Source organism: Miniopterus natalensis, chromosome 2 (assembly GCF_054644295.1).
Source record: "Miniopterus natalensis isolate mMinNat1 chromosome 2, mMinNat1.hap1, whole genome shotgun sequence".
Taxonomy (NCBI): domain Eukaryota; kingdom Metazoa; phylum Chordata; class Mammalia; order Chiroptera; family Miniopteridae; genus Miniopterus; species Miniopterus natalensis.
Genome location: NC_142082.1, coordinates 100,867,517 through 100,894,097, shown reverse-complemented (window position 1 = coordinate 100,894,097; position 26,581 = coordinate 100,867,517). Strand labels below are relative to the sequence as shown.

The 26,581-nt window shown below is 38.8% G+C and overlaps 1 protein-coding gene across 8 annotated transcripts in view; it reads left to right on the top strand.

Annotated features, from left to right (window-relative positions):
• The first annotated feature begins 8,181 nt into the window (after positions 1-8,181).
• PAN3 (poly(A) specific ribonuclease subunit PAN3) overlaps positions 8,182-26,581 on the top strand; it is a 140,063-nt gene continuing 121,663 nt past the window's right edge. For 2 of the 8 annotated variants that reach the window (XM_016209444.2, XM_016209445.2), the window contains exon 1: positions 8,460-9,054. In XM_016209444.2, coding sequence (XP_016064930.2) covers positions 8,622-9,054 — 433 coding nt within the window. In that variant the 5' untranslated portion in view covers positions 8,460-8,621. Of the gene's footprint in view, positions 8,394-8,459; positions 9,055-26,581 lie in introns of those variants that run through there. The other 6 variants (XM_016209441.2, XM_016209438.2, XM_016209439.2 and 3 more) reach the window with 5 other exon arrangements.

Below are 26,581 nucleotides of genomic sequence, written 5' to 3'. Positions count from 1 at the left end.
TATTTTTGATTCCTGATTTTTAAAGTAGCATATTATAGCAGGAATGGGTAGTGGAAGAAGGTAGTTGTGTGTGTATATATCTATATATCTATATCTATCTATATCTATTTAATTGATTTCAGAGAAAGGAAGGAAAGAAAGAAGAACACTGATGTGGGAAACATTGATCAGTTGCCTCCCGCACATGCCTGATTGAGAATTGAACCTGAAACCTCAGTATGTGCCTTGACCCATAATCAAACTGCCACCCTTTGCTGTATGGGACAATGTTCCAACCAACTGAACTACACCCCCCAGGGCAAAAAGGTAGCAATATAAACAGCCATGACCATGTGAGTAAGTTGAAGAAACGGTTGGAATAGCGATTTCTTTTGATTTGAATATTTTTGTGTATATTAAACCACCTTTTCCTCTCCTCTCTGATTCCCCTACCACTTAACACAATTTGTATAAATAATACGTTACAAGATATCAATAGGAAAGTGTGTAACTCAGGAGTGAATATCACCCAAACATGGACAAAGAAACTGTATCCTCTTTTGGGAGGAGGGCTGCTTGTTTTAAGTGTATGAAGGTTAGCTATCATTTTAGCTAGAACCATACTTTGCTATCACCTTTATTTTCAAGTTAAAAATATTTAAAGAAAAAGCATGCACCGATATCAAATTAACAAGTCATGGACTGTGGTGACTTTGTGCTATGTCAAATTAGCTAAACTGAAACTTATATTTAGCAGAATTTATTTCCCAGTATAGTTCTTAATTAATGCTGAGCACAAAAGGAATGTGTATGTAATTTGGAAGGTGGAGGGCACCAGGCATTATGGCCACTGATCTGCAAGCTGCTGTTACTGATATGGGGAAACATCAGGGCCTTAAGTTCCTTCAACTTCTTTCAGCTTTTATGATTCCTGGGCCAAATGCATGTGCAACACCATGACAACCATTGAACTCAGTGAGACACAGATGGTGGTTCCAGTTCATTCTCAAGAATTCCAGTTTTCCTTTTAGGCTCCAGTTTTCCTTTTCTTAATCCCATCCAGCACTCCTTCCACACTTTTGAATAGGCCAACCCATAGTGGCCTCAGCTCTGTACCAGATGCCAACACCAGCATTGCATAGACACTCCCAATTTTTAAGATCTAATCTTTAAATAAACCCCTTATTCTTCATCACTCAGAGTGGTTGTGATTCTCTGATTGAACCCTAATGCAAATATAGTCTTTTTTTTCTTAATCTAATCTGAAAGTTTTTTGTTTTTTTTAGGAAGCTATTTTCCACCATCCTTATTTCCATTCCCTGTTTAAAGGTCTGCTGAACAGCTTAAGACCACTCAGTGGTTGTTCCTACCCATCCAGTGGCTTGAGCAGTGGGAACTGCAGACCAGTTTCCAGTGGCGGGCTGAGTACTCCTGTCTTTAGCAGGGAACTGCTGAGTAGGTGTAGAGGGCACCAGGAAGCCTTCATGACTGAGTAGCAGTAAACTTTCTTCTTGTTTGCATTTAGGCAAACTTCAAAAATCCTTAATAAACTGTATTACCCAGATCCTTGCCCTATACTAGGTAATATGAGTGGGTTAACAGACTGTAAAAGACAAAATTTCTTGCTTCCAGGAGCATCACTTTAATTTTACTAATGGCATATCTTATTTTTATTTTTTAAAAAATATATCTTTATTGATTTCAGAGAGAGGAAGGGAGAGGGAGAGAGAAACATCAATGATGAGAGAGTCATTGATCAGCTGCCTTCAGCATACCCCCCACTGGGGATCGAGCCCATGACCTGGGCATGTGCCCTGATTGGAAACTGAACGGCGATCTCCTGGATCCTAGGTCAATGTTCAGCCACTGAGCCATGCCAGCTGGTCTAGCATATCTTACTAACAGTCTTGCTTTAATACATATTTTTTTCAGCAAGTGTTCTGATCTTTCCATCAAAGAGTATAAACTAGAAAATCTGCACTGAAACAAATACATGATCTTTGAAATAGTAAAATCAATTATTAATATTAAACTAAACTGAACTATCAAATTTAAAATTATATTAGAAAATATAATATTACAGCATATTTTGCATAGTGGAAATATTAAAGTGATATTCTGGAGCAGAGTGCTTAACCAACAACAATGGCAGCAATGGGCTTTGCTAAGTTAAAGGTACTTCTGTAAGGTTGGTGGTAGCTGTATGGGGGGCTAATGATATACTTGATTATCAGGGTTATTTCCAAAGTACAATTAATATTAAAATCATATAATTTCACAGAAATAAAGAATGAGACCCTGTAAGTTCTTTGAAAACTTTAAGGTAGCACATTACTTTTACTACCACAAAGATTGAATGAACATGTACAATATATGTAAGTATGACAGTGATAGACGACTATCTTGTGTAGCAGTGTCACAGATACACTAAAAAAATCTTTCAACATAACAGTTATTTATAGCTGCCACAAACAGGAAGGTTTTTGTTTTGGTGCACCCAAAATTTGTCAAAACAAGATTAACACTAGGCAGCTGCAAATAACCTTGTATAGAATTCTAGAGCAGAACTTAAGAGCATAAGAGGACATAGAAGTTTATGAATATACAAGAAATATATATAAAGGCAGTTTTAAACTTCATTTCTGGGTCTCAGAAATAGTCAACCCTCACTTATCCACATGTAGTTTCCATTCTAGATTATCTTGGGCAAGAATTTTAAACTCGGGCTACTGTCACTAATATAATCACCAACCATTCAGAAAATGTTGTTTCCCCCCAATTATTGGCACTTAATACAAATTAATACTAACATTAGCTTTTAGCAATCTGTAGCTAGGGGAATGTTGCTGGAGGCCACCTGGACAACAAATAATTCTCACTATATCCCAAAGTAAATATAATTGATGGATTATTTGCAGTTTTGGATGTAACCTTCATTAGCATCAGAATGACTTAAGAGTTGACTGAAGATTTATTTTTAAAGATACTCAAGGATGAACCCTACCTAAAGAGACACCCCTACTGTAGAGGTAGGCAGTTGCCTACAAAATGTGTTTTTAGGAGATAGAAACTGTGTGAGAAGTAAGACACTTACATAACATTTATCTGCATTATGCCTTTTTATTAAATGATATTAGAGAATAATGGCACATATAATTCCATCTCTCTATGAACACTTAGGTTATTTCCAATTTGACTATTATCAACAATGTCTCAAATGAACAGTTATGCATGCCTCCTTGAGCACAAAAGTTTGTGCTAGGGTGGATACCAAGAGTGGCATTGTTGGGTAATAGAGTATAAATACTGAAAAATTTTATAGATATTGCCAATTGCCCTCCAAAGTGGCTGTATCAGTTAGCCCTCCTACCAGCAGTGTTTGCTCCTGGGATTTTTAAAAACAAAAACATTTTTGGTTTTGATTACAAAAGGGTCACCATAGAAAGGAATGAATGCCTTAAAAATTATTTAAATATGAGATTTTTCATATTCATGTACTAAAAGGCAAGTCAGAGTGCTTGCTTCAACAGCACATATCCTTAAAGAAGAGTCAGAAAAGATAAGATGGAGGGCTAGATTCCTGAGAAAATGTTAGGGTAAGTGCAGAGAGAAAAGGTTAGTTCTAGATAGAAGGGGCTCCTGTTCTAATAAGCTAGGATAGCGTTTTAGTCTTTTTTTGTTTTATTTTTTTAATGGATGTATGAACTAGAAAGCAAGCACGAAGGGTTGGGATGGGGGTGGGTTGGGATGGGGGTGGATTAAAGAATGCAGACAGCCCTGGCCTGGTAACTCAGCTTGTTAGAGTGTTGGCAAGATACGCCAAGGTGTGGGTGGGTTCAATCCCTGGTCAGGGCACATACAAGAATCAACCAATGAATGCATAAATAAGTGGAACAACAAATCCATGTTTCTCTGCCTCTCACTCTCTCAAATCAATGAAAAGAATGTTGACAAATTTTAAAATAGGATATACAGGGAAAATGAGAAGGCATGTAACTAGACAGTGTTTCTCAAAACATGTTCAAGGAACACTAACTCCACAAGGTGACTAGAGAAAAAAGTGTCCTGAGGCAAAACTTTTTTTGTAAATTCTGCATATTATATCCTGCTTTTAGAGAATTACAACACATCGTGAACATATTAAAGGCTCAGAAAAAACCCTGAAGTAAATAAAGTTGTTTACTTCAGCGTTTCCTGAACTTTCTCAACAATAGAACCTTTTTCTTTGTGTAATACCAATTAATATACTGTTGAACCAATCTTCCATGAAACATACCTGGAGAAACACTGGACTACTGAAAATTTGAAGAAATGGCCAACAATGAGTGTTTAATTATCTTCATAAATAAATTTATTTGAAACAAAATAAAAACTACAGAGAACAATTTAAAAAACATCCAAGTACTCCTCAGAATTAAAAGCTTAAGTTACAGTAAATTTTAATGCTTATTTTTCTATTATAGAAATATGTTCATGATACAAATTTGGGAAATAGAGGAAAAATAGGAAAAACCCATTCTGTCATCTTCCCATCTCAGTAAAATCTCTGTTAATGTTTTGACGCAGTTACTTTAATTTTATTTCTATTAGGTTTTTTTATTGTTTACATCATTATAACAATACAGCATATATAATTTTGCATTATGTTAAATATTTACACTATCATAAGCATTGTTGAAGATTTTCTATGCTATCATTTATTTATTTATTTTAAATCCTCACCCAAGGATATTTTTTCCACAGATTTTTAGGGAGAGTGGGAGGGGAAAGGAGGGGGGGAGAGAGAAAGATCGATGTGAGACACACATTGATTGGTTGCCTCCTGCACATGCCCTGAACATCGCTGGGGATCGAACTGAAACTGAGGTATGTGCCCTTGACCTGGAATTGAACCCGAGACCCTTCAGTCCTCGGGCCAATGCTCTAACCAAACTGGCCAGGGCTCAATGCTATCATTTTTAATGGATGCAAAATATTCCAAGTAGATAGTCCATTACTTAACCATTCCCCTTGGTTTTAGAATTTTGGTTGTTTACAACTTTTTCTGTTTTGCACATTGGAGCATAAAACTTCTTTACAGTTATTTTCCTAGGAATTATTTGCCAAGTAGAATATTTCAAAGGCAATGCACATTTTAAAGGGCTTTTGAAAAAACACTGCTAACTTGCCTGGGGTGGGGTGGGGTAAGAGACTGTATCATCAACAATGTATTAAAGTGACTGTTTGCTCTGTTTCCCCCAATTTAATCCAGGTTTTGTTCTTAGGCATTGGTCAATTTTTCCAGCTGATGGAGCTTTATCTAATCTGTCATTTATTAAATTATCTATCCCCACTGTAAAGACCGTGTTGAAATATACCAATTTACCAATACTCTTTCAATATTGTTCAATGAGCTCCAAAGCCAGCTTTATCAATACTTCGATAATGACTAATAAGAGTACTGAAGTCACCTAGCTCTAGTATCTCAGCCTACTTTCCCCAGTCTCACAGGATTTAATAGAAAACTTTGTCGAATATGGTTTTAAGGGGTGGCTTACTTATCTTTGGCATTTCCTTCACTGGTTCCCAGTAACTTTTTTTCTTTCAATCCTCATCCGAGGGTTATTTTTTCCCCGTTGCTTTTTCAGAGAGAGAGTGGGGGGGGGAGAGAGAGACACATCAATTGGTTACTTCTCCCTGCATCTCGACCGGGGAAGGAGACCCAGCCTGCCACCAAAGTATGTGCCCCTGGCTGGAATCAAACCTCGGACCCTTCAGTCTGAAGGCCAACGCTCTAACCACTGAACCACACCGGCTAGGGCAAGGTTCCCAGTAACTCTTGATGACAGTTTATATATTACACATTTTTGTATATTAGAGTCTAACACAGAACTTGATTGGTACATAGTATATAGTACATTCTCAATAAAGGTTTGAATGACATGCTTAATTTGGCATGAACTTAATGAACCTCTGTTGTCTCACCATAAAGACTCCATTTTCTAAGCCATCAATAGGCATACACTTTCACTTAGACACGGCAAAATGTGTAATGAATGTAAGGAGCATATGTTTTGTAACTGGATGTTCTGAGTTTAAGTCCAGGCATTGCAATTTACAGCTGGTAATTTTGTACAACTCTAGGTCTTAGGATGTTCATCTACAAAATGGTGATAACTCATCTTCTTTACTTTCGTCATAGAGTTCTTAGAAGGATCAAAATGTTATTTTCTGAAAGGAAATCTGATCATCATTACTTGATTTTAAAACCCTGTAATAACTTCCTATTGCCCTCAAGAAAAAATCTAATCCTTTAACACGCCTCATAAGGACTTCTAGGATATGGCCCCTGCTCAATTCTGCGTGATCACTATTCTAACAATCTCTCTTTCTCCTCAGGGCCTTTTGTACAAGCTGTTTGTTTTGCCTGGAATGCTCTTTCCTGCATTCTCATAGGTTGACTTCTACTAGCTGCCATACTACTAATAGCAATAGATGCAACCTACTGAATTACTACTAAGCATGAGACACTTTATAGACATTCCTTTATACTTTATGAAGTAGGTAATATATATATTTTTTATAATCATCACCCCAGGATATTTTTTCCCCATTGCTTTTTAGAGAGAGTGGAAGGGGGAGAGAGAGAGAAACATTGATGTGAGAGAGACACATCGATTGGTTGCTCCCACATGCACCCCAACCAGGACCAGGGATGGAGCCTGCAACAGAGGTACATGCCCTTGGTCGGAATTAAATCCCAGACCCTTCAGTTCGCAGGTTGCCACTCTAACCACTAAGCAAAACCAGCTAGGGCTGAAGTAGGTACTAGTCTTATCTGTTTTACAGATAAGGTACAGAGAAGTGAAGAAACTTACCCAGAGTAACACAGCTATTAAGTATAGGTGCTGGGTTACAAACTCAGATCTCTGAATTGAAAGCAGATGTTCTCAAGTCCTACTATTAAGGTATCAAGTTTCTCCACAAAGTGTAACACCTGTAAGATCCCCTAACAGCCAGTGTGATAAGGTTAGCACTTAAGACACTGGCTTATAATTGCCTGTGTACTTTCTGCCTCCCCAACCAGAGGATAAAGAAACCATTTAACTCAGACATGACTGCATCTTGTTTACTTTTACTTCCTCAGCTCCTAGCACAGCTCCTGCACATGTAATAGGCATTAATAAATATGTTGAATTAATAAATACGGGAAAATGTTTTAAAACAAAGATATAATACAATGTTATTATTTTCAAATTTAGTTAAGGAACGTCACCAGGCTTACCAGTTTATGGTCCACGGAATCCACTCTCTTTTCGCAGTATGGCACACTTTTTTATATCTGTTCTGTGACCTCCTCTGTTTGCCACAATTCCTTAAATACTACCAACAAACATCCCCTGCCTCCCTTAATAACTGCCATACTGCTTGAGAAAATCTTTTCCAGAGAAAAATTAAAATGTTAAAATTACTTTTCCCTTCATAGCAATTAAGATTCCTGAAAACTTTTTAATATAGCAGAGCAAAAAATCAGAGGTCTCTGAGGGAAAAAAAGGTAACATCTATATAATAAATTTCAAATCAAGACTAGGCTGAAAAAGAAAGCAACCTAATATATTTACAAATGAAACCTTCCGGTGCTGCCTAGGCAGTGTTGTTCCCAGGAGGCATATTATTTTTCATATTTTACTGAAGCCTTTCAGTAACATAAATTCAGAGAAAACAGGTGCTACACTTAGCAGGGGGTGTGTCTAAATCAACCATTTTTAGTTCTTTTTTTGGATAAAAGAGCCAGAATTTAATCAGTCCTGTAGTAGTCATCACCTTCAGGGGGAAGGGTAAAAAGCAGCGCGGGGAAAAGAGGGAGAGGAAGTGTGGCAAACAGGACGAAACTATTCTCCATACAGAGCAAGGGGCTGGGCTCTGTCCTCAGGTGCGGCCCCTCCAGACGCGGTTTGCATTCTGTAACTTTTGTTCTTTCCATCAAAAAATGACACCTGGCTTTATAAGTAAGAGGATATACAACAGTCCCTCTCGTGAGAACTTCACCACCCGGATCAGCCTGTGGGAAAGCCACCGCGGGCCGCCAGTCCAACCGCCGCCAGCTCGCGGATGCCCCGGGGGCCGACGCCAGGCGAGGCTTCCCCGCCCCCCCTCCGCGTTCCGGCTACCCACAAAGCCCCGCGCCGCGGCGCGCACGCGCAACGCCGACAGTCGTCTCAGGAAGAGGAAAATGGAATAAACAACTCGGAGGAACCAGAGCGCGAGAGAGCGAGTGGAGGCAGAATTTAAAAATAAACCGGCACCTCCGCCCTCCCCACCTGTTCGCGGCTGCCGCTCCCCCTCCCCTAGCACGAGCTCTTGACGTCCCAGTCCGGGCCCGCACGCCCACCCCGTCGTCCCGCACGGCCCCTTTAAGAAAAGAGAACGAGAGAGTGAGTGAGAGAATCCTAACTCTCCCCCTCCCCTCCGCGCCCTCCTACCCCATCCTCCCTCCCCTCTCCCCTCCCCCCTCTCCCCGGGCGGCTAGGGCTCCCGCAGCGGGACAGACCCACCCGCCCAGGCTTTTATCCGGCACCGGCAGCGTCCTCCTTCCCTCCCCAGTCTATGGTGGCGGCGGCGGCTCCTCTGGCAGCAGCGGAAGACGAGGCTGCGGCGTTGCCATGAACAGTGGCGGCGGCCTCCCGCCCCCCTCGGCCGCCGCCTCCTCTTCCTCCTCCTCCTCGCTGGCGGCGGCAGTGGCGGTGGTGGCCCCGCCGGGGGTCGGGGGTGTCCCCGGCGGGGCGGCGTCGGGAGTAAAGCTGAAGTACTGCCGCTACTACGCTAAGGATAAGACTTGCTTCTACGGGGAGGAGTGTCAGTTCCTGCATGAGGATCCGGCCGCCGGAGCGGCCCCGGGCCTCGGCCTCCATAGCAACAGCGTCCCCCTGGCTCTGGCTGGCGCTCCAGTGGCCGGCTTTCCGCCCGGAGCGGTCCCGGGCGGGGGGGCCGGGCCGCCCTCGGGGCCCAAGAAGCCGGACTTGGGGGGCCCGGGAGCAGGAGCCACAGTTGGCGGAGTCGGCGGCAGTGGAGTACTCGATGGACCGCGGCTAGCAAGTGAGTATGGTCCGGGCTGGGAGGGCGGCCTCGGGGCAGCGGCGGACGGAAGGCCTAGGGCCGGAGGGGGCCGGGTGAGGCCGGATGAGGCCTTGCAGACCAGCCTAGCCCGCGGGTTCGCACCCTCGCTTCCCTAGGCCGTCTGAGAGGCCTAGGCCAGGCCTGACTCTTCCTTCTTCCTGCTTCCCCTCCCCACGGCCTTGGGCGAGCCGGGGAGTGAGGGGAGGTTGGGTTCCCGGGAACGTGGGTGGGTGGACTGGGGTGGTGTGAGTGGGGGCGGGGAGGAAGGGGGATGGGCTGTGGCGTGCGGTGTGTGAGAAAGGGGGTGTCGTTTCCGGAAGGTGTGGAAAGGGGCTGGGTTTGCAGGCACATGTGTTTTGCGTGCCCTGAGGAGTGGTGTCTGCCGAGTGTTGAGGTTCCCTAGTGGGTGTGTGGGTAGTGGGGCTGGAGGTGAGGGGCGGGCTTAAGGCTTCCTGGAGTAAGTTGAAAGAGCGGAAAAGTTTGTCTAAGGCTTATGGGAGAAAAGTTTTCCAGGCAGGAAATGCTTTCGAAGGATTGGGACTGAACGAACAGCTTTTGTGGTGTGTATAGGTTTAGTTGAGAGTTCAGAGTAGGAATTTCACAAGACTTACATTTCAACGTAGTTTTCTTCAAAGCTGAAATAAGTTTGCTGGGTGTCAGTAGGGGGATCATGTTTTCTACAACTTTGTATCCAGCAAACGCTCAGCAAGGAGCCTTGAAAGTGTGTCTCGTGTAGGGAACATATGTGTGCGACTTAGCACTTGAGTTCAGAAATTTTAGGGCTGTTTGTGTTTTTTACAATCATTTGTTATTATCTTACAACTTTTTAGTTGTTTGTGAGTAGAGTTTACAATTATAGTAAGTGTTTAGGTGTTAATCTATTTTACAGAATGTTGCCCTTACGGAAAAAGTAGAGCAGGTGTCAGATTTTCCTTTTCTGTATCTGAATATATTGAGCATTTCTAAACCAAATGGGAAAGTCCTACTTTTTTTGGAATTCTAAACAGTTTCTGGATCTTAAAATAAGTTGATAGGTAACTTACCTTGGCTGTCAGAACATGCTTGTCTGTTTTTTAAAATTGCAAATGAACTTGATGTTTTAGCACTTATCTGCTCTACAAGGATTATTTAATGTTTTCCCAGAGATTTGTGGGTTTTTATTTTTATTTTTTTGTTAAAGATTATGTTTCTTTTACTGGGATGGGCTTTACTTTAACACAGATATATTTGATAAGGTTGATATGCTAAGAAGATTAATTTGTAACTTAAAATGTTTTGTAAGAAATAGTTACTTTATTGGTGGAATTTTTATCACTTTTGAGAAGTAATTTTGCATTTTCACTGGATGTGTGAGCTGTGGCTCAAATTAACTTAAGAGTGATGTTTAATTAGTAAGCATTGAAACTGAACAGTAGTTTTGCTACCTATAGAAAGAGTCACTTTATGCTGCTATTTGATTTAATCTGTGATAGAAGTAGTAGATTTGGTACATGAAAGCTAGGTGAAGATGGGAGGTGGATGAAGAATACTATCAATGGCTCAAAGGTGGGTATCATTTCATATCTCAAAAAAGGAACAATTAATTGCCTGGGATATAGGGTCTTGATAGGACAGGCAGTTAATGCTAAGGAGGCATTTAAAAATTAATACTTAGTCATGTAATAGTTATTTGATTAAAAAGCTGAGTTGTGTGTTTGGATTCTGTAGGCTTGCTTTAACTCGACTGGGTGAAGCCTGAGGTCCTCTTTTCTGCTGTAGATTTTTTTGTAACTCTCAATAGTACCTAGGTTGTGACTCCTTATGGATGAGGTAAAATTGATTCATACCAGCGAGTAGCAAGTAAAGTTGCTCAGGAATCAGGGAAGAGGATTGTATTGGTGATTTAATGGCTGCTTTGAATTTTTGCAATTGATTGATTATTTTTAGTCTGCTTTTTACCTTTAGTGTATTATATTCTTTCTTTTGATTTAGGCTTGAATTGTTAAGTAACTATGAGGCAATAGGAGGGTCCAAGGTGACAGCTTAGGAAGATGCTGAGCTCACCCCCTTCCCATGAACACACTGAATATACACCATTGATATATAGAACATTTTTTTTCTGAGAGACAGCTGAAGGCCAATTGAACAGCTTCTATAGCTTCTGCACACCAAATGTGTGTGTGTGTGTGCGTGTGTGTGAGAGAGAGAGAGAGATATTTCATAGAGAAGATTGAAGATAGAGCTTTTTGGGATCTGAGGGAACTTTACAGGATCAGAAAAGCCAGTGAGCACCATTGTTGACATTCTCCCTCCACCAGGATAGTGCAAGCAGGACTTCTATTCAGGTTCACTGGCTGAACTGCAAGGCAACTGTAGTGCCTTTCTGGCCCCTCCTGGAGCTAGATCCACCAGGAACAACACGGTGCTGTAGAGTAGGTGTATAGGGCCCTCCCACCTGGAGCTTGATGTAGTGGGTCAAACAGGGCACTGCAGTGTGTTCACCAGGCTGCCTCACTTGGATCAGCAGGGTGCTGAAGTGTGGGGACACCAGTCTTCTCTTCCTAGACCCCATTCTGGCTGTAGACTGCCAGAACAACACGGAGCTACCACATGTGCATACATACCAAGTTGCCTCACCCTGAACCCACTTCTTCTGGCCAGGCAGCACCTCAGGCATCACATGTGCCTGCCCCTACTCCAACTGGCCTGCCAAAACCACATGGCACACAGTCTATACAGAGGCCACATCTGTACAAGACCACTTTTTCAAGATTGGGAGAGAAAGTTATTTCATCTAATTCATAGGCACAAACACAGAAAGTCAAACAAAATGAGAAGCGAGAGGAATATACTTCAAATGAAGGAACAACACGAAAACCCTAATGAAATGAAGATAAGTAATTTGCCTGATGAAGAATTCAAATATTCCTGGCCAGTGTGGCTCAGCTGGCTGAGTGAGCGTCATCCTGCGCACCTAAAGATTGCCAGTTCGATTCTGGGTCAGGGCATATATGCAGGTTTTGGGCTCAATCTCTGGTTGGGGTATGTATGGGAGGCAGCTGATTGATGTTTCTCACATCAGTGTTTTTTTTTTCCTCTTTCCCCCCCTCTCCATTTTTCTCTCTCTCCCTTGCTCTCTAAAATCAATAAAAACGTATTTAAAAAAATTCAAATAAACAGTCATAAGTATGCTCACCAAACTTAAGTGTAGAATAGAGGAACCTCAGAGAGAACCTCAACAAAGAAGAATTAAAAAATTAATAAAGAGCCTTGGCTGGTTTTGCTCAGTGGTTAGAGCATTGGCCCTCACACTGAAGGGTCACGGGTTTGATTCCCTGTCAAGGGCATGTATCTCAGTTGCAGGTTCGATCCTTGGCCTGGTCGGGGTGCGTGTGGGAGACAGCAAATCTATGTGTCTCTCACGTCAGTGATTTTCTCTCTCTTCCCTTCCTTCCTCCCTTCCATTCTCTCTAAAAGTCAATGGAAAAAAATATCCTCAGGTGAGGATTAAAAAAAATTAATGAACCAATCAGAGCTGAAGAATAACTGAAATGAAAAATACGCTAAAAGGAATCAAGAGTAGATTGGATAATACAGAAGAACAGATTAGCCACCTTGAAATGGAATAGTGGAAATTGCCCAATCAAAACAGCAAAAAGAAAAGAGAATTAAAAAAGAATAGTTTAAGGGATCTCAGGGACAACATTAAGCGTACTAACATTTGCATTGTAGGTGTCCCAGGAGGAGGAGAGAGAAAGAGAAAGGATATTTGAAGAAATATGACTGAAAACTTACCTAATCTGGGGAAAGAAACAGACATCTAGTTCCAGGAAGCACATTTCCAAACGAGGAAACCAAAGAAGCCCACACCAAGACATATTGTAATTAAAGTGGCAAAAGTTAAGGGTAAAGAGATAATCTTTAAGGCACAAGAGGAAAGCAACAAGTCATATACAAAGGAACTCCATCCTCTTCCAAACCCCATGAGGCTAATAGCTGATTTCTCAGCAGGAACTTTACAGGCCAGAAGGGAATGCCAGGAAATATTTAAAGTGCTGAAAGAAAGGAATCTACAACTTAAGAGTACTCTGCCCAGTAAGTGTTTCATTCAGAGTTAAAGGAGAGATAAATAGTTTCCCAGACAAAGAAAAACTAAAGGAGTTCATTACCACTAAACTGGCTTTACAAGAAATGTTAGAGGGTCTTCTTTAAGCAGAAAAGAAAAGACCATAACCAGAAATAAGGACATACAGGAAAGAAAAAATTTCACAGATACTTAACATTGTGAATCAGCTACTTAAAAAAGTTAGCATGAAGGTTAAATTAATTATAACTACAATAAATAGGGGATACATAAAGCAAAAAGATTTAAAATACGATATATCAAAATATGATATGGAAAGGGAAATAAAAATGTAATGCTTTTAGAATGTGTTTGAATTTAAATGCCTGTCACTTTAAAATATACTGCTGTATCTGTGGGTGGATATATGTGAACCTCATGGTAACCACAAACCAAAAACCTACAAAAAGTACACAAAAAATGAAAGGAACCCAAACAAAACACTAAAGCAAACAAACCAAGAAGAAAGAAGAAATGTACAAAACAAATGAGCAAAATGGTAATACGTACATACTTATCAATAATTATTTTAAATGTAAGTGGACTAAATGCTCTAATAATAAGACATAGAGTGACTAAACGGAGAAAGAAAAGACCCATCTCTATGCTGCCTACAAGAGACTGATTTCAGATGGAAACACACACACACATACAGGAAGTAAGGGGATGAAAAAGCAGGCATATAGATTATTGGAATAGAATAGAGAGTCCAGAAGTAAACCTTGCTTATATGGTCAATTAATCTATACAAAGGAAGCAAGATTATGAAATGGAGAAACGACTCTGGGAAAACTGGCAGAGATACATGTAAAAATGAAAGTGGACCACTCTCGTACACCATATACGAAAAGAAGCTCAAAATAGATTAAAAACTTAAATGTAAGACCTGAAACTGTAAAACTCCTAGAAGAAAATATATGTAGTAAACTCCTTGATATTGGGATTTACAAAACCTTTCTGGATAAGTCTCCTTAAGCAAAGGAAACAAAAACAAAACAAATGGGACTACATCAAACTTAAAAGCTTCTGCACAGTGAAAGACCATCAGCAAAACAAAAAGACAGCCTACTGAATGGGAGAATATATTGACAAATGATATATCCAATAAGGGTTAATATCCAAAATATATGAAAACCTCATACAATTCATCAAAAAATACAGCTATCCAAACACACCCAGCCCCCAGCCCCAGCAGAGGGAACCACAAGCGGTGGAGTGCAAAAATCTTCAAACAGGGTACTTTAGGCCAATCACAAACAGCGTCTGACATTGGCTTGCACCAGAGACCATCCAAAAGACTGGCAGTTCTAGCAGATCTACCTAATACATAGAAACAAGTCCAAACAGGCAGCCAAAAGAGGGAGACAAAAACCAAGCCCTAAGTGAAAGAACAAAAGAATTCTCCAGAAGAGCTAAATGAGATGGAGATAAACAGTCTGTCAGATATAGAGTTCAGAATACTGATCATAAAGATGCGCAACAGCCTGAGAAAAGAAATGGAAACTATGAAGGAAATTAAGAATGACATAGTAGAAATAAAATATACATTGGAGGAATTAGCACCAGACTAGGGGAAGCTGAGGATCAGATCAACAAATTAGAAGACAGGGTAGAAAAAAATCACTCCATCAGAGAACCAAAAAGAAAAACAAAAAAACCCAGGAGGACAGTTTTAAGGGAACTGTGGGACAACATGAAACGTAACTATATTTGCATCATGGCAGTACCAGAAGAGGTAGAAAGTAAGCAGAGGTTAAAGAACCTGTTTGAAGAAATAATGGCAGAAAACTTCCCTAACCTGGTCAAGGAAAAAGTCACACAAGTTCAGGAGGCACAGAGAGTTCCAAGCAAGAAGAATCCAAAGAGGCCCACACCCATCATAAAGCAGTCTGTTACCTACAAAGGAGCTCCCATAAGGCTGTCAGCTGACTTCTCATCAGAAACTCTGCAGGCCAGAAGGGAAGGCATGAAGTATTCAAGGTAATGCAAAACAAGGATCTGAAACCAAGACTATTCTATCCAGCAAGGTTATCATTCAGAACAGATGGTGAAATAAAGAGCTTCCCAGACAAAAAAAGGTTAAAAGAGTATCACCACCAAACCATCATTGCAAGAAATGTTAAAGGGACTGCTGTAATAAGATGTTGAAATAGAGAGACTGAGAAACATACAGTGGACATAAATAAAATGGCAGTATATAAGTATCTGTCAACTATAACCTTAAATATAACTGGATTAAATGCTCCAGTCGAAAGACATAGGGTAGCTGAATGGATAAGTAAACATGATCCAAATATATGCAGTCTACAAGAGGCCCACCTTAGAACAAAACACTCACACAGGCTGAAAAAAACCCTAAAACTTCTAGAGGACTTTAGGGGAGAGATTGACAGCAATACAGTCATAGTAGGGGACTTTAACACTCCACTGACTTTACTGGATAGATCTTCCAGACAAAAAAATTAACAAGAAATCAGTGACTTTAAATGGCACACTAGGTCAGATGGATTTAATTGACATTTGCAGAACATTTCACCCCAAGGCTGCAGGATATATGCGTTGTCCTCAAGTGCACACAGGACATTCCCAAAGATAGACCACATGTTAGCACACAAAACAAGTGTCTACAAATTCAAGAAGACTGAAATCATATCAAGTATTTTCTTGGACATTTACACCATGGATACTATACAACTGTAAAAACGAAGGATCCCGTACCCTGTGAGACAGCATGGTGGAACCTGGAGAGTATTATGCTAAGCAAAATAAGCCAGTTGGAGAAAGACAAGTATCACATGATTTTACTCATGTGTGGAATCTAATGAACAAAATAAACCGATGAACAAAATAGATCCAGAGACATAGAAGCATGGGATAGACTGATGAATCTCAGAGGAAAGGCAGGGATGGGTGGGTGGGTGGGGTGAAACTAAGCTAAGAACTTATATGCATATATGCATAACCCCTGGACACAGACAATAGTGTGGTGAAGGCCTTGGGGGAGGGGTGCCAGGCAGAGGGGATTAATGGGAGGAAATGGGGGCATTTGTAATACTTTCAACAATAACGATAAATTTAAAAAAATACGAACAGCCCGGCCGGGCATGGCTCAGCGGTTGAGCGTCGACCTGGGATCTAGGCGATCGGGGTTTGATTCCCGGTCAGGGCACATGCCCAGGTTGCGGGCTCGATCAATGACTCTCTCATCATTGATGTTTCTCTCTCTCTCTCTCCCTCTCCTTTCCTCTCTCTGAAATCAATAAAGATATATTTAAAAAAAATAAAAAAATACAAAAAAACTAATGAAAAAATGAGCAGAGGGCATGAATGGACATTTCTCCAGAGATGACATAGAGATGGCAAGCAGACATATGGAAAGATGCTCAACATTTCTAATCAGGGAAATGCAAGTAAAAGCCACAGTGAGTTATCGCCTCATACCTGTTCGCAAGGATATGGAGAAAAGGAAATCCTCATACCCTATTTGTGGGAATGTAAAAAATGGTACAGCCACTATGGAAAATAGTATAAATGTTCTTAAAAAAATTAAAAATAGAACTGCCATACAACCCAGAAATTCCACTTTATTTATCTGAAGAAAATGAAAATACAAATTCAAAAAGGTATATGTATTTGTATGTTCATTGCGCTGTTATTTATGATAGCCAAGATATAGAAGCAACCTAGGTATGTATCCATACGTGAATGGGTAAAGAATAAGTGGTACATATATATTATGGTATATTGCTCTGCAATAAAAAAGAAGGAAATCTTGCCATTTGTCACAACATAGATGATGTAGAGGGTTTTGTGCTAAGTGAAATAAGTTAAACAGAGACTGACAAATACCATATGATTTCACTTATATGCGGAATCTAAAAAAAACGAACAAATGAAACAAAAACAGACTTGTAGAAACAGAGAAGCTGATGGTTGCCAGAGGAGAGGTGGTGGGTGAAGTATGGATGAAAACGATGAAGGGGGAGTAAGAAGTACAAACATACAAAAAAGAAAATAATTTGCTTTTCAAAAAAAGCCAAAAACACAAAGGTATTAGTAATTAAAAGGCACATTCTAAGAAGTGTTGTTATTAGAAGAAATTTAAATGTTATTTGCTGACCTGATCATGTAGCCTCACTGAGATAATTTTGTGTTTATTTTTTTCTTTGCTGTTCTTTAAATATTAGATTGTATGTTTCTTTAGCTGAGAGGTCATAAAACTAATCTGATTAGCTGGGCCTGTCTGCAGAAATTGTTTTGGAATCTTTGTATGTATGTCTGTTTCAAAAGTTTTTATTCAAGGATACATACATTGGGAAAAGTTTACAGATTTTCATTTCTTATAATTTTCACAAATGAACAACCAGCATTCAGATTAGGGAAAAAAGGACATAATCAGTACCCCCATAAATCCTCTTGCCCCCCCCCCCCCCTGCTACCCTTTCCTAAAGGCAACTACTGATTTCCAACATTACACTCTAACACTATAGATTCATGTTTTTACTTTTTTTGGACTTTATAGGAATGGAATTATATAGTTGTACTCTTTTTGTGGGCTTTTTTCTTTGATTCATTGGTGTTATGTAGGAGTAGCCTCTGTAGTGTCATTCCTGTATAGTATTATGTTATATGAATTTGCCACATTTTATTTTCTCATTTTACTGTTGGTGGGCAGTGGAATGTTTTCAATTTTTGTCTGTTAAGAGCACTTGTTTTGAACATTCTTGACATGTTTTTTGGTGAATAAATTTATGCATTTCTGTAGGACACCTAGGAGTGGAATTGCTGCCTGTATATAGTGTGTACTAACTGCATATGTTCAACTTTAATAGATGCTGTCATACAGTTTTCTGAAGTGATTGTACCATGTTTACATTACTTCCAGCAGTGTATGAGAATTCCAGTTCCACATTCTCCCCAACACTTGGATTAGCCATGTTATAATTTTAACCATTTTGGTGGCTAAAATTTATGGTATTTTTTAAAAAAATATATCTATTGATTTCAGAGAGAAGAAGGGAGAGGAAGAGAGAGAGATTGAAACAACAATGATGAGTCATTAATTGGCTGCCTCTTACACACTGCCTACTGGGGATCAAGTCCAGAACCTGGGCGTGTGCCCTGAACGGGAATCTAACGGGGATCTCTTGGATCATAGGTTGATGTTCAACCGCTGAGCCACTCTGGCCGGGCTATTTTTTTCGTTTTTAATTTGCATGTGTGTGGATTGTAGTTTAATTAGTTCATAGCATTAAAAATATCAGAAATACAGATTTTTGGCTTCCTTTGAGGGGTGACTCTTTCATGTATTGGAGTTAGGCCTGTTGATGGGGCAAGACTCTCCATTTTGCCTTATTTCTCGACTGGGCACTTTTTAAAATCCTCACCAGAGGACATGTTTATTGATTTGAGGTAGAGGTAGAGGGGGGTGTGTGTGAGAGAAACATTGATTGTTTACATCCTGACTGGGGATAGAAATTGCAATCTAGGTATGTGCCCTGACTGGGAATTAAATCGGCGACCTCCTAGTGCATGGGACCATGCTTAGCCGACTGAGCCACACCAGCCGGGCCTGACTAGGTGGACTTTTATGTACGAGTCTCCTCTAAGCATTTGCGTTTTTGACCTTTGCTTTAGTACTTCACATTTGCAGAACTGTTTTGTGTTTCAGATCCTGTTAAAACTTTAGAGGTAAATGCAGGAAAAAATTTTATCCTTATTTTCAGGCATGGGAAAACTGAAGCACAAGGCTTTTTATTAGTATACTTAGTTACAGTGATGTTTTTTTAGTCTTGTAAAGGAACCACACTTTCATTTGTTGCTCCTTCTTATGTATACAGAGTATTATATTTTCTTTCTCCATCCAGCTCCTCTGTTGACTTGGCAATATTCTAGCATTCAAGATTGTTGTATCTATACCGCAACTCCCAGTCTTTCCGAGTATACAATTGGATGTCCTTATCCACAGATTTTGCATCCATAGATACAACCAACCGCGGGCGGAAAATACTTGAAAAAAATGTTCCGTTGTTTGCTGACATGCACTATGTAGTTAGGCCTATGATGGTTGTGTCTGTAGTGAATGGGTACAAATGATTTTTCTTGCCATTATTACCTAAACAATACAGTATAACAACTATTTATATAGCATTTACATTGTATTAAGTATTATAAGTAATCTAGAGGTGATTCAAAGTATACAGGAGGATGTGTGCATAGGTTATATGTATTTTATATAAGGGACTTGTGCATCCTTGGGTTTTGGTATTCACAGAGTCCAGAAACCAGTCCCCTGTGATCCTGAAGGGCAGTTATACTTTCAAGACCAGAAAATAGCTATAGATTATTGAACTGTGGTTGTCCAACCACAGGAAGAGAGCAGTGGATAACCTGAAGTTCATATATTAACTTTGGAATGTATAATGTGTGTGGCAAAACTGTTTTTGTTTAAGCCAGGATTACACTTTTCTTTCCATAAACTTGTATCATCTGACAGGAAAGTGAGTACTGGAATTTGCCATTTGGATAGCTGCTATAAGTTTAAACATTTTTATTGGACAATACACATAGATTTCATAATAGCATTCATTTTACTTATTTAATATTGTGCAAGCTTTGATCTGGGTAATGGGAGTACAACATTGAATGAAATGAAATTCTGCCCTAATGCAGTTTACCTTCTAGCAGGGTATTACAAACATCTGCTTAAGTTAATATTAGGTCTTGATAAGTTTTATGAGGAAAAAACCCTCAGAGATTTATGAGGAATACTCAAAGAGATATGTACTAATATAAGTCTAGGTAAGATTTAGTTAAGGAGTGAAACACTTCTTTACGTAAAAGTTTATTTGAATGGCCTTGTAAGAAAAATGATTGCCAAAATAAAATATCTTCCTATTTTTGGCCTCTTATACATTAAAAAAAAAAATAACTTTCTATTTCGAGATAATTGTAGAGTCCCATGCAGTTGTAAGACATAATATAGAGAGATCTTGTCCTATTCCCAGTTTCTTCCAGTGGTAACATTTTTCATAGCTATAATGCAGTATTGTTGTTAATCCTCACCCAAGGATATATTTTCCATTGATTTTTAGAGAGAGTAGAAGGAAGGGAGGGAGGAAAGAATGAGAGAGACACATCGATTGGTTGCCTCTTGCATGCACTCAGACCCGGGCGGCGGGGCTGTTGAACCTGCAAGTGCCCTTGATCAGGACTTGAACCCTTGAACCTTCCGTGTGCAGGCCGATGCTCTAACCACTCAACCACACTGGCCAGGGCTATAATACAGTATTACAACCAGCATTGATTGAAATCGTAATCCACTTTTTCACATTTCCCTGGTTTTATTTGCACTTGTATGTGCACATGTGTGTGAATTTGGTTCTGTGGAGTTTTATCATGTGTATGCTTGTGTACCTGCAAAATAGTCAAGGCATAGGAAGGATAGTTCTGTCAGCCTCCAGTTGCCCTTTTGTAACTTGCCTTCCTTCTCAGCCACTGGCAATCAGTAATTTGCTCTCCATTTCTGTAATTTTGTCATTTCAACATTGTTCTATAAATGGAAGTATATAGCATGTAACATGTTTGGATTAGCTTTTTTATTGCTGTATAATTGACATACAGTATTTCAGGTGTACATCATAGTGATTCATTATATACATTATAATAGTTCTGTTCCATGAAAAGCTCCCTTTTTTGATGTCTGTTTTGGTATCTCTTGCTTTTTCTTAAAAAGAAAAAGGATATTTTTCCTTTATTTCTAAGCTAGTTGTTAATTATTTTTAACATAATTCTCATTTTAGGAAAATAGGAACAATATTTTGTTTTGTTTTGGAATTAGAAATGTAGTACATGTACAGGTTAAAATTTTAAATAGCACAAAAGGGTACACAGTGATAAATAGTCGTCTTCCTTATTCCCGATCCCTCTACAAAAGACAGTCGCTCTTTCCAATTTATTATTCAGAAATATTCTTTGCCTATACAATTTTTTATATGTTTATAGTTCCTTATGTCTAGCACACATTTATACACATACACATATATGCACACATGGAAGTCTAATGCACTTTCAATTTTCTCACTGAATTATGTATCTTGTAGTTTGTTCCACATCCATACACAGAAATCTATCCTACTCTTTTTAATGGATGCATAATAGTCCATTGTATGTTTGTATTATTATTTTTAATAGCTATGTGTAGATTGTTTATAGTCTTTTAATATTACAAATGATGGCACTAAACTATTATATCTTAGTGTATTTTCTATGTTTATACATAAATTTATATAAAATATGATACATTTGTTAAGGAACATACAGGACCATCAGTGATCTGGTTCAAACTTGGTACATTGAAAAAAATTATGTAGATAAGTACCATATGCACTTACTTGCATGTGGAATCTACAAAAAACCCGAGCTGGTGGATAAAGACAACAGATTGGTGGTTGCCAGAGGCTGGGTGGGGATGTGGTGGGGGGTGGGAGGTGGGAGAAATGGGTGGAGGTGGTCAAAAGCCACAAACTTCCAGTTATAAGATAAATAAGTCCTGGAGATTATAACGTATGGAAAGGTGGCTATAGTTGACAATACTATATTGTATATTTGTAAGTTTCTAAGAGAGTAAATCTTAAAAGTTCTTATCATAAGAAAAAAAATTGTAACTATGTGGTGATGGATATTAACCAAACTCATTGTAGCAATCATTTTGCACTATGTACATATATCAGATCATTATGTTATACACTTAAAACTAATACAATGTTTTATGCCAATTATATCAATAAAAACTATGTATTTTATATACCATTAGCTGAAAATAAGATATTTGAAATTGTCATTCATATCAAATCTACCCCAGCAAGAATTTTTTCCCCAGTGGCTCACATATCTGGAGATAGTTATGTAAATTATCAAGGCAGCTTTGAATGTAAAATTTTAGCAGGGTTCTCTAATATGTATTATTAAAAGATTTGATGTATACAGATAATGTATTAAAAAAACTTAGATTATGGCAAGCTTTCAGCTTACTATAATTTGAGCTAAAAGTGGAGATTCATTCATTCATTTAATTAACATTTATTGAGCAGTTACTCTGTGTCAGGTACTGTTTTTTAGATTCTTGGGATGTGTTAGCCCCAATAATTTTAAAGTATGATAAAAGATGACAAGTGTTATTAAAAAAAAACCCATCTCTACTCCTCAGGTCTCAAGAAACCATGGATTTAGGTGATCTGAAACTGATAATATGCATAAGGAACAAGCTGTTTTTTAGCTACAGATTTTCTCTCTCCATTATGAGATTCCAAGTCACTTTGCTGAGAAAACAATTAAGAACAGTAGAAGACTTTACAAAAACATTTATTACTATATTGGTAGCTTTTGATTATGTAGAAAAAGCAGTTATCTTGGCACAGACCCCAGATTAAAACTGTCTTTTATTGGAAGACATTTTTCAGTATGTAATCACATAGACAGTTCTAAATATTAAATAGCTTCACTGGAGAGCCCATTTATTTAATTGTTTATAGTCAGCTTTGTAGCCAATTTATCTTGGAAGGCCTATAGTGTTGTAACACTTCCTCAGAATCAGGTATTTACCAGGGTCTTGCTGCACTGCAGTCCTTTCAGATTGAGGAGACTAAGTAATAATGTATATCTTAAAAATTTTCCAAGTCAAAACAGTTTACTTTCTGTACTCCATGTGGAATGATAGAATTTCAGCTGAGTAGTTGTTAAGCTTCAGGATCTTTTTTTTGTTGGTCTTGCTATGGGCATTGCTGTGGCTATCTTGGTGCAAAGGTATGACAGCTTCCATGAAGGCCAGTTTGCCAGAGAGACCTTGCCGTTTTTAAAACAATGTCAACTTTCCTCTCTGGAAGTTTGATACTTTGTGCAGATGACTTTCTCTTTAGCAAATGGCATAGTATATGTGTACTCCGGGCACTGACTAGAGAGAGCTTAATTGTCAAACATCGATATTATAACAGGTATTGGGGGCATACAAAGATGCATGGTCCTGGCCATTTATGAATGTGTAGTCTAGTAAAGGATTTTGAAATTTATAACTTTTGCATAGTATGATATGCTGTAAATAAAATGCATAACAAATTTTGTTCAGGGATGTTTTGGAAGGTTTCTTGAAGAGGCCATGGCTGAAGCATAGCTGACAGAAAAGAAGAGCATCCTAGGCAGATGAGTACAAGGACACAAAGGTTTTTAGAAAAAGTGTTGTCCTGTGATTTTTTTCTCTAGTCATCTGGTGTGATAAAGAATAGGCTATATATTATGGAGAGTGGTACCAGATGATAGATTGTGTTCCCATATTGTGAAGGCCCTTCTAGACTATGCTAAGAGAAGTGATAAGATTTCTATCATAAAAAAATAACTCTTGCTTTTGAGGATCTACATAGGGAAACCATTTGGAGTAGTTTTTTAATAGTTGAAGGGAGAAATGCAGGCCCTTGATTTAGTCAAGTGGAAATGAAATATAGGGGGCATATTTGAGAGAGATTTGGTGAAGCAACTACTTGAGGATGGGATGGGTGAGAGAGAGAGAAAGGAGCGAAGGATAAAGAAATTTTTACCTTGAAAGTACTTGTCACATATCTAGTTGGAGACATTTAATAATAGGTGGTTGTAAATGTGAGTCTGGAGTTGAGGAATAATGGAGAGTAATGTAGTGTTATTTTTTTGAGTCTTTGAAGTAAGACTGCTCTGGTTTCAAATCTCATCTCTGGCTGTGGCACCAAAATGGGCAGTAATAATGTATATCTTCTTTGTTTTTTGTAATCCTTACCCGAGGATATGCTTTTTATTGATTTTAGAGAGAGAGGAAGAAGGAGAGAGAGAAACATTGGTCGGTTGCCTCCCATATGCGCCCTGATCCAGGGATTGAACCCACAACTTAGGTATGTGCCCTGACTGGAAATTGAACCTGCAGCCTTTTGGTGTATGGGACCAACCAGGCCAGGGCAGTAATGATGTATATCTTAAAGGACTGTTGAGATTGGCAGCTGGTATTATTTTATCTATCTATCTATCTATCTATCTATCTATCTATCTATCTATCTATCTATCTATCATCTATCTATCATCTATCATCTATCTATCTATCTATCATCTATCTATCTATCATCTATCTATTACCCATCTATCATCTATCTATCATCCATCTATCTATCATCCATCTATCTATCTATCTATCATCTATCTATCTATCTATCTGTCTATCTATCTATCATCATCTATCTATCTATCTATATCTATCTATCTATCTATCTATCTATCATCTATCATCTATCTATCTATCTATCATCATCTATCTATCTATCTATCTATCATCTATCTATCTATCTATCTATCTATCTATCTATCTATCTATCTATCTATCTATCTATCATTCTATCATTCTATCTATCAATCTATCATCTATCATCAATCTATGTTTCTATCATCTATCTATCTATCTATCTATCTATCTATCTATCTATCTATCTATCTATCTATCATCTATCTATCTATCTATCTATCTATCTATCTATCTATCTATCTATCTGTCTGTCTATCATCTATCAATCATCTATCTTTCTATCTATCTATCTATCTATCTGTCTAATCTATATCAGGAATGAGTGTTTCAAAGCTAAAGGATGAGAGTTCAAGAGGGAAAAGATTGATCTAGGTAGGTCACTGAAAAGCTAAGTATTTACAACCACATTGTTAGCTTTTTATGGAATTATCTCAGTTAGGTCGTGGTTTAATGTTATTATTTTCTACTTCTCTTGAGAAAATATAGAAATTTTTTACGGAAATCTTTTTGACTGGATTGAAGGTGCATGATGTCCAATGCTCCATCTATAAAAAAAATTCTTGTAATAAGAAAATTTAGTACTAAGAAATGCTTTTGTTCTAAAAAAAAATTGTTATTTTACTAGGTATTTAACTTACATGTTTTTCTTTTTTTTCTTTTAACTGAGATGCTTTTCCTTAGTCTATGTTTTTGGTTTAATCCTATTTAATCTTTTATTGTATGGCCTTTTTTTTTTCTTTTTTTTTTAATTGGCTTAAACTAGAGAAAACTATCATTTTAAAATTGTAGAACCTGGAAGTCCGAGGTCAAGGTGTTGGTTGGGTTGATTTAAGGGCTGTGGGAAATAAACTGTTTCATGCCTCTCACCTAGCTTCTGGTGGTTTGCCTACAATCTTTGGATTCCTTGGCTTGTAGAAGGATCACTGCTTTCATCTTCACAGGACATTCTCCCAAGGTGTGTGTCTGTGTCCAAATTTCCCTTTCTTATAAGGTTATCATAAGTCATTGGATTAGGGTTCATCCTAATGACCTCATCTTAACTAATTATATCTGCATTGACTATACCCAAATAAGTTCACATTCTGAGGTACTGGGGCTTAGGACATCAACATATTGTTACCAGAGAATTAAACTCTCTTGTCCCTTGTGGGGGTTCTCCGGGTTCCACTGAAATAAGAATTTTCAGAAGCCTCCACGGGGTGTGGAGTGTGGAAGATTTTATTGGTGTCAGGTTACATTCCTCAGTTTCCAGTGTCCTGTTTCCCCCAAGCCAGTCCTGGAAGAGGGGCAACTGGGAGTTTAGCAGAGCCAGAGGGCCTGCTGGGTATGGTTCAGCATCCAAGCTAATTAAAATCCATTAGATATTGTGGAGTCCAACATGGCCATGTGCCATATGGGCACAGAAGCGAAGCCCTCTGCAGCAGCGGTCCCAGAAGAGCAGCGCATGAGAGAGAGAAAGAGAGGAGAGAGAGAACTTCCGTTGTTTGGAAGTTTAAATATTCAGGTTTTGTACTTGCACTAGCCATGCCCACCCTGGCCAATTACCTGTTTTTAGTTGTGCTTTTTGGGCAAGCACCTTCCCATGGCACTGACCTTGACTGGGCATGTATCTAAAAACTGCCTTTGTCTAGTCCCTTCCCCCATCAATCAACTGGGAACAGACTTGGAGAATGTTAAATGCAGCTTTTTGGCAAAGTTGTATAAATGGCACGCCTATGTCTAGTCTTCCCTTTCCCCCTTTCCTGTTAAATAATAACCAGATTATTACAACGGCATCATTATGAATATTGGAAGGACAGTTTAATTTATAACAGTAGTTGAGTAGATGAAAAAAATGAGACAATGCACATAAAATACCTAGTACATTCAACTGATAATTGGTGCTCTGTGCTACTACTGAGTAAGGCCTCACTTGTCTCTGGTTATCATCAATGTTGGTTAATAATGCTTTGGAATTAGGTGGAGAATTTAAAGTGTAGAATTGATTTCTTTATGGCTCTGCACAGAAGCTGTATCACAGGCTGGAAATACAGTGTTCGTAGTCATTAATTACTGCTTTTTCTTGGTTCTCTTGGCCTCTTTTAGTTTGT